Consider the following 8,770-nt stretch of genomic DNA (forward strand, 5'->3'; position numbering starts at 1 on the left):
GCGCCATCAACACTGGACGCGTTCTGTACCTCACCGTAAACCTTCTAAACAATTTGACCATTAAAATTTCATCTCCACCTAATCAGAATCAGAAGAATCAGAAAGAGCTTTATTGCCAAGTATGTTTGCACATACAAGGAATTTGTTATAGTGTCACAACAACGACACACAGATAATAAAAATGAGATGTGAATAAAATACACATGCATAAATATAAACCACAAAAAAAGAATAAATTGTATGTACAGGTGTGCTATAGATGGAATAGGAATAGAATAAAATAAAATAAGTTGTAGGGATGTACTAGGGTTTAGGGTGATAAATAAGTATACGGTTATTGCACATACTGTACTTTAATAGCACAATGGGAGAACATTAACTGTTCATGAGGTAGATTGCCTGGGGAAAGAAACTGTTCTTGTGCCTAGATGGGGGTTGCAGGAGGTGTTGATGGTTGTATGGAGAGATGTTCAGAGCGGGTGTGGGGTGTTAGACTGGGAGTTTCAAATCTACAGTAAAACTCATTCAGGTCTTCAGCAAGTTGTTGATTGGCCTCAGTGCTGGGGGATGGTGTCTTGTAGTTGGTGATGTCCTTCAGGCCTTTCCACACTGATGCAGGCTCATTCGCAGAAAACTGGTGTTCTAGTTTTTTAGCGTAGTTCCTCTTGGCCACTCTAATCTCCTTATTCAGTGTGTTTCTGGCCTGATTGTACAAGACTCTGTCCCCCCTTTTGTAGGCGTCCTCTTTGGCCTGACAAAGATGACAAAGTTTTGCTGTAAACCATGGCAATGGTTTGACTTCAGTTTTGCGAAACTATGCATAAAAAATATCTGCATGAAACCGAAACAGCAGACGAGCTGAACGAGACGCAGATTCACTCTCTGCCAGCAGGTGGCGCTTAAAGCGTTTCCTTGGTTTCTGCTGTAAACAAAGCAGCGCTGCACAGCCTGCACTTATGAACTTTAATATGCATTATACAGAGGCAAGAGGAAAAGAAAAAATACCATCGAAACTTTTCTAAAGACAGTAAGTTCCACTCAGACATGCATTCATATACCGGTAAACTCCTCCCCCTAAATGAATCGCGATTTGTTTAGCATCTCAACCGATTTGAATCCTCACGTATTTGAATCGATTTTCATCGCGGTTAATCGTTATCCCTAATATATATATACTGAACTATATACACTTTATAAGCAATATAGGAATCTAGTGGCTAAACCTTAGAATTGCAGATGTTTTTCCTTTTTTACTCCCACCAGATGGCACTAATCTGCATTCAAAAATTGCCATTGTCTCTATTTTAACATGAACTTCTGCCATAATTGAAAAGTAATATACACATTTTAGATTTTTTTTAATTATTATTTTCAATGGGAAAAATTGATCATAATTATTGCATAGATATTCATTAGTACCATAAAATTCTCTCAAAATACAAAAGAAAAAAATATTACTGAACAAAAATATATTACATTGAGTTTACTAATTAATAATAAATGTAAACAATTGTTAAGAATTTAACCGACTAAATATAGCTTCAGAAAGCAAATATAAAGGGGGGATGAGACAATTACAAGTGATAAACAAAAAGTACTTTCAATATCTGAGAGTGCTTTAAGTTTCCGAAAGTTTGCAGACAATCATAGCTATGGGTTTTTCTTTTTTCCTCCGCATTAGTGCTGTTTGATTATTGCTGATGAGATCATAGACAGTGGCAGCTTTAATAGGCTGCATTCACACTAATGCACAGATCTATTTCCACATATCAGGTGTTTTGGTCAATTAGTGTATTGGACGTTAGTCAATAACGCAAGAACACAATAATAAAGAGTCATTTTTCCAGATAAAGTCAGTTCATTGATGTCGGGATGCGCCGCGGTTGTCTCTAGTCTAGCGAACACACACGTGCCATTTGCGGGGAAAAAAACAAGCTCAGAATCGTTGAAGAGAGAATCGTGATGCATCGGACAATAAATATTTTCTCCCACCCCTAATCTCTTGATATGTGTCCCGACAGATTTATAAGTGTATTCTGTTGTGTTGACGTTTGTGTTGCGTATTAAAACACTTTTTCTTATCCAAATAAGCCAATTTCTCTCTTTTTTTTTTTTAGAGGATGGATTTTCTGAGAGGAGCTCTTGCAGAAGTGTGTAAAGGACAGATGGATGAGGTCGAGCAGATGAAACAGTGTTTGGAAGTGCTAAGTAGAGATGAATGCAGAGGGAGTGAGGAAGAGGAGAAGGATGAGCGAGAGGAAGTGCTGGAAATGCTTTCTGAGCTCTGCGAGAACTTGGACAATGCCAGAGGTGTGTGTGTGTGTGTGTGTGTGTGTGTGTTTGCCTTTCAAACCTCCTTGTTGTTGTTTTGTAACACGTGCATCACTTCTCTGCGTGGTCTGCAGATCTGATGAAGCTGGGCGGGCTGGATTTGTGTATGTCACGGTGTCTCTGTCACTCCGAGGCCGGGATTCGATGGAGGGCGGCTCAGCTTATTGCCAGCTGTGCCCAGAATATGCCAGAGGTGCAGTTCTACCTGCTCAACCAGGGGGCGCTGCTTACACTCCTGCAACTCGCAGATCACGACGCAAACAGCACAGTTCGAATAAAAGCACTCTACGCAGTGTCCTGTAAGTATAAATGTGCATATATTGACCAATAATAAAGTAATATATTGACTTGATATTGACCAAGATTTTAAGCGTGTGACTAAGCGAACGTTTTCATGACCACATCAGGATTTACTATTAACTTTTGTACTGAAATTTATTCTGTGCTAAGAAGCTGTTTGGTACATAGAAATCATCTAATCATCTCATTTTAATAATCTAAAATATATTTAATTCATTGATGTCGGGATGCGCCGCGGTTGTCTCTAGTCTAGCGAACACACACGTGCCATTTGCGGGGAAAAAACCAAGCTCAGAATCGTTGAAGAGAGAATCGTGATGCATCGGACAATAAATATTTTCTCCCACCCCTAATCTCTGATATGTGTCCCGACAGATTTATAAGTGTATTCTGTTGTGTTGCGTATTAAAACACTTTTTCTTATCCATATATAAGTAAGCCAATTTCTCTTTTTTTTTTTTTCTTTTTAGAGGATGGAGTTTCTGAGAGGAGCTCTTGCAGAAGTGTGTAAAGGACAGATGGATGAGGTCGAGCAGATGAAACAGTGTTTGGAAGTGCTAAGTAGAGATGAATGCAGAGGGAGAGGGAGTGAGGAAGAGGAGAAGGATGAGCGAGAGGAAGTGCTGGAAATGCTTTCTGAGCTCTGCGAGAACTTGGACAATGCCAGAGGTATGAGTGTGTGTGTGTGTGTTTGCCTTTCAAACCTCCTTGTTGTTGTTTTGTAACACGTGCATCACTTCTCTGCGTGGTTTGCAGATCTGATGAAGCTGGGCGGGCTGGATTTGTGTATGTCACGGTGTCTCTGTCACTCCGAGGCCGGGATTCGATGGAGGGCGGCTCAGCTTATTGCCAGCTGTGCCCAGAATATGCCAGAGGTGCAGTTCTACCTGCTCAACCAGGGGGCGCTGCTTACACTCCTGCAACTCGCAGATCACGACGCAAACAGCACAGTTCGAATAAAAGCACTCTACGATTTATGTGGTAAGTGAAATTTTATGTACTGTAATGTAACAGGCAGCCATTACACCATGTCTACACCGGATGCGATACTGAAGTCTATCAAAGATTTTAAGAAATTAAAGACGCATCAACTAAAGTCTGTCTACACTGGACGCGACAAAGCGACCGTTGAAAATCATTTGAAATTTGTGTCAGCACGTCATAAATAGAATGCGGCAGCAGTTTACTGTGTTTACTACACGCATCCAGTGTAGACAGCATCACTGATTATAATGAGTTCTATAGACTGATCTATATATAATAAATCTCTGTTATAGATCAGTGGTTCTATAGTATTTTGTCGTGCCACGCCACTCGCGTCCGGTGTGGAAACGGTGTTAGGAATCGTGTTTTCCCTTATAAGGATTCACACTTTGGGGACACCCCGGTAGCCCCCCGCCCCACTGTAGACATCGGGATGTCACAATCTTTGATGTTAACGACAAAAAACATGGAAAACATTTGCTCTTACTTTCCAAAAGTTGATAAACCTATTTATTTTGGTTATTTTTGATTGGTGTCTCAACATTGTTTTTTTTTTTTCAATTGAAAGGCTTCCAGCAGCAAGTCTCCTCTTTATACTGTCTCTGAAGTTAAGCATCTACAACTCTTGTCTATTGCAGGTTTAGTCCGGGAACAGGAAGCAGGTCTGCGGGACTTCCTGTCACATGATGGCTTTTCAGTTCTGATGAGGGGGATGCAGTCAGACAGTGAGAAACTGAGAACTAAATCAGCGTTCCTTCTGTTAAACCTTCTGACCAGTCATCCAGAACACAAAGGTAGTGCTGAATCTGGACGCATTCGGTTAGACCATCATGAGTCCAGTTTGTATGAGTAGCTATGTTTCCATCATCCTGTTTTTATGTGCATTTTGAAGTATCGCATTATAAACGAGTAATAGAAACACCACAATTCGAGGGAAATAATCCCTTAATTCACAAAGTTTTTACGCTCAGTTGAGAGCGAAAAAAAAGAGTTAATGCGAATAATGAGAGATGGAAACACATTTACCCAATAAATTTCTTCATGTGCAAAGAAAAAGTCATGTGACATTACGTGATGGGACAGGATAACTTGACTAACCAGCGGACCGATCTCGTTGCACAGCATCTCAAATGTTGTTTTGGTCATTATGCAATGTCTGTCATCAAAGTATTTCGGTAAGATTGCCTTACACAACTGTGTTCCCAAACAGCAGCATCCACCTCCGAAAGCAATGACCGCATTTATTGTGTTTCGTCTGCTCGCTCTGAAGCGCAAGTCATTTAAAATGATAATATTCAGTAGCTTCTCCTACTTTTCTTAGTAATATTTAGTGCCAGATTATCAGGAAGTGACGATTTTGTTCTCTTTGACAAGTTGGATGGAAACTGTGCTTTATTCACAACTGTTTTATGCGATATTCCAGTTTTGCATTCACAACTTTGGATGGAAACCTAGCTAGAGTTTCATGTGTTCGATCCTACTTTCTATTTCAGATACGGTGTTGTCTATGGGGATGGTGCAGCAGCTGGTGTCAGTTCTTCGCTCCCCTCATTCCTCTGTACATGAACATGTGCTTGGTGCCCTCTGCGGGTTAGTAGCATTGTTGCATGATGAAAACCAAACTGCAGTATGCCGGTGGAATTACATCAGCTTTTGGAGTTTGAGACCCGGTTTCTGACAGTTCTTTTATCATGTATGTTTGTAGCTTGGTTGAGGACTCTCCCCGTGGTGTGAACGATTGCAGAGATGCATCGCTTGGCTTGGAGGAACTGCTCAACCAGCGAGTGCAGGACCTAAGGGGGCGAGAGGAGAGCCTGGTAAAACTATTGTTTTAAACTAAACATGAAATCAAAATGGACCCTGTTTAATATATAATAAATCTCTGTTATAGATCAGTGGTTCTATAGTATTTTGTCGCGCCACACCACTCACGTCCGGTGTGGAAACGGTGTTAGGAATCGTGTTTTCCCTTATAAGGATTCACACTTTGGGGACACCCCGGTAGCCCCCCGCCCCACTGTAGACATCGGGATGTCACAATCTTTGATGTTAACGACAAAAAACATGGAAAACATTTGCTCTTACTTTCCAAAAGTTGATAAACCTATTTATTTTGGTTATTTTTGATTGGTGTCTCAACATTGTTTTTTTTTTTTTCAATTGAAAGGCTTCCAGCAGCAAGTCTCCTCTTTATACTGTCTCTGAAGTTAAGCATCTACAACTCTTGTCTCTTGCAGGTTTAGTCCGGGAACAGGAAGCAGGTCTGCGGGACTTCCTGTCACATGATGGCTTTTCAGTTCTGTCAATTGAAAGGCTTCCAGCAGCAAGTCTCCTCTTTATACTGTCTCTGAAGTTAAGCATCTACAACTCTTGTCTCTTGCAGGTTTAGTCCGGGAACAGGAAGCAGGTCTGCGGGACTTCCTGTCACATGATGGCTTTTCAGTTCTGATGAGGGGGATGCAGTCAGACAGTGAGAAACTGAGAACTAAATCAGCGTTCCTTCTGTTAAACCTTCTGACCAGTCATCCAGAACACAAAGGTAGTGCTGAATCTGGACGCATTCGGTTAGACCATCATGAGTCCAGTTTGTATGAGTAGCTATGTTTCCATCATCCTGTTTTTATGTGCATTTTGAAGTATCGCATTATAAACGAGTAATAGAAACACCACAATTCGAGGGAAATAATCCCTTAATTCACAAAGTTTTTACGCTCAGTTGAGAGCGAAAAAAAAGAGTTAATGCGAATAATGAGAGATGGAAACACATTTACCCAATAAATTTCTTCATGTGCAAAGAAAAAGTCATGTGACATTACGTGATGGGACAGGATAACTTGACTAACCAGCGGACCGATCTCGTTGCACAGCATCTCAAATGTTGTTTTGGTCATTATGCAATGTCTGTCATCAAAGTATTTCGGTAAGATTGCCTTACACAACTGTGTTCCCAAACAGCAGCATCCACCTCCGAAAGCAATGACCGCATTTATTGTGTTTCGTCTGCTCGCTCTGAAGCGCAAGTCATTTAAAATGATAATATTCAGTAGCTTCTCCTACTTTTCTTAGTAATATTTAGTGCCAGATTATCAGGAAGTGACGATTTTGTTCTCTTTGACAAGTTGGATGGAAACTGTGCTTTATTCACAACTGTTTTATGCGATATTCCAGTTTTGCATTCACAACTTTGGATGGAAACATAGCTAGAGTTTCATGTGTTCGATCCTACTTTCTATTTCAGATACGGTGTTGTCTATGGGGATGGTGCAGCAGCTGGTGTCAGTTCTTCGCTCCCCTCATTCCTCTGTACATGAACATGTGCTTGGTGCCCTCTGCGGGTTAGTAGCATTGTTGCATGATGAAAACCAAACTGCAGTATGCCGGTGGAATTACATCAGCTTTTGGAGTTTGAGACCCGGTTTCTGACAGTTCTTTTATCATGTATGTTTGTAGCTTGGTTGAGGACTCTCCCCGTGGTGTGAACGATTGCAGAGATGCATCGCTTGGCTTGGAGGAACTGCTCAACCAGCGAGTGCAGGACCTAAGGGGGCGAGAGGAGAGCCTGGTAAAACTATTGTTTTAAACTAAACATGAAATCAAAATGGACCCTGTTTACTTTTTTATTTTATGTGATTTTTTTGGTGAATGTTGTTATTATTATTATTATTAACCTTTATTTAACCAGGCTAGTCATTTAAGAACAAGTTCTTATTTACAACAACAGCCTGGATAATTCTTCCAAAGATCCAAATCCATCATCAAAATTAAATAGCTTGTTTCGCCTCTGAAATGACTTTCCTTCTAAGCTCACATCACCTAGGCCACACACATACATTGTAAAAGATTTTAAGTTGTAAAAAAAACAAAAACATTATTGGAGTACGTGTTACAAGAAAATCAATTTCAGTCTTTTTTCTTAAAAATGTCATGTTTAATTCAGTGTGTTACTTGCTGATTCTTTGTAATTATTTGTGAAATGTACTTGCAATTTCTAAATGAAAATTGGTGAAGAAACAATTTTCTTTTTTTTTCATGGGTGGTAATATTAGCAGATAATATTAGCATATAGTCCAGTGGTTATGTATTGTTTAAGCTGCCCTTGTAAGTAAATGCAGACTTTCACCGTAATTAAATCTAAATTAAAATGAACAACATACAGTTCTACCGCAATAATAGCTATTCATTAGCCAATCAGTGTTTGGTATCTTAAACTAAAACTATTTAATTAACTGGTTATTTGAAATAAAGTCAAATATACATTTTAGATGGAAAAATACAAGCTACTAACTGAAGTAAAATAATTGGCATCAACAAATAAGTAACCTAAAGTGATAATTGATAAAACTGAAATAAAAATAAATTAAAGCTTAAACAAAATATTTAAGAAAAAAAAGAACTGATAAAAATGACAAAAGTTCAGGGGAAAAAATTTCAACAAATTTTAAATCTAAAGTTCAATTCAAAATATTAATAGAATACTGTATTTTTTTTATAAATAAAACTGAAATAACACTAGAGCCAGTCAGTTATCAGTGACTTGAAGCATTTTTTCCCCATTCTCTTATTCAGTACTCTGGTTCACATGTCCCATTTTGCCAGTATAATGGGTCGTGAACAATGTTTCATAATGACTTAAATGTTTGATTGTTTTCTTTCCTGCAGGAGGAGCTGGAGTGTTGTGAACGTTTACAAGCGGCTTGTTTCCAAGGGCGGCCCCAGGACGACAGTGGAATGGATCGCTGAGGTCTTAGTGGTGATTCCTGCTACACAGCGCAAACACAAAAAAAGCAACCGGAGTTTGAATTCCCTCTCTGTTCAAGAGAGAAACAAAAACTAGAAATAGAAATGAGGAAGAGAGAAACTTTTATAAAGAGAAAAAGAGACTCCATTTTCCGAGTTCAGTTTGGCTACGTGTGCTCTTGCATAATCATATACCATGAACTGTACACAAACACTTTTGTGTTATATTATCAATATGTACATTTTGTATAATATGTCAGTTTGTTATTGTAAATTATGTGCGGTTTAGGGTCAACTTCATAAATGTTAAAATCCTCTTTACACCTGAACAGCTATACAAATGCAAAGCCATGATGCGGAACTTCACATCAATATAATAATATTTAGTAAATTCTAAAATAAAGATGAAAGTGTACCG

At 39.2% G+C, this 8,770-nt stretch overlaps 1 protein-coding gene across 1 annotated transcript; it reads left to right on the top strand.

Annotated features, from left to right (window-relative positions):
* Positions 1–2,121: 2,121 nt before the first annotated feature.
* Positions 2,122–8,770, top strand: hspbp1 (HSPA (heat shock 70kDa) binding protein, cytoplasmic cochaperone 1). Its single transcript, XM_016248051.1, has 6 exons — positions 2,122–2,310; positions 2,406–2,630; positions 4,254–4,409; positions 5,109–5,205; positions 5,321–5,432; positions 8,275–8,770. The coding sequence occupies exons 1-6, from the start codon at positions 2,166–2,168 to the stop codon at positions 8,353–8,355; spliced, it is 816 nt and encodes a 271-aa protein (XP_016103537.1). The 5' UTR covers positions 2,122–2,165; the 3' UTR covers positions 8,356–8,770.

The sequence above is a fragment of the Sinocyclocheilus grahami genome, unplaced genomic scaffold (assembly GCF_001515645.1).
Source record: "Sinocyclocheilus grahami isolate Dianchi unplaced genomic scaffold, SAMN03320097.WGS_v1.1 scaffold863.1, whole genome shotgun sequence".
NCBI lineage: Eukaryota > Metazoa > Chordata > Actinopteri > Cypriniformes > Cyprinidae > Sinocyclocheilus > Sinocyclocheilus grahami.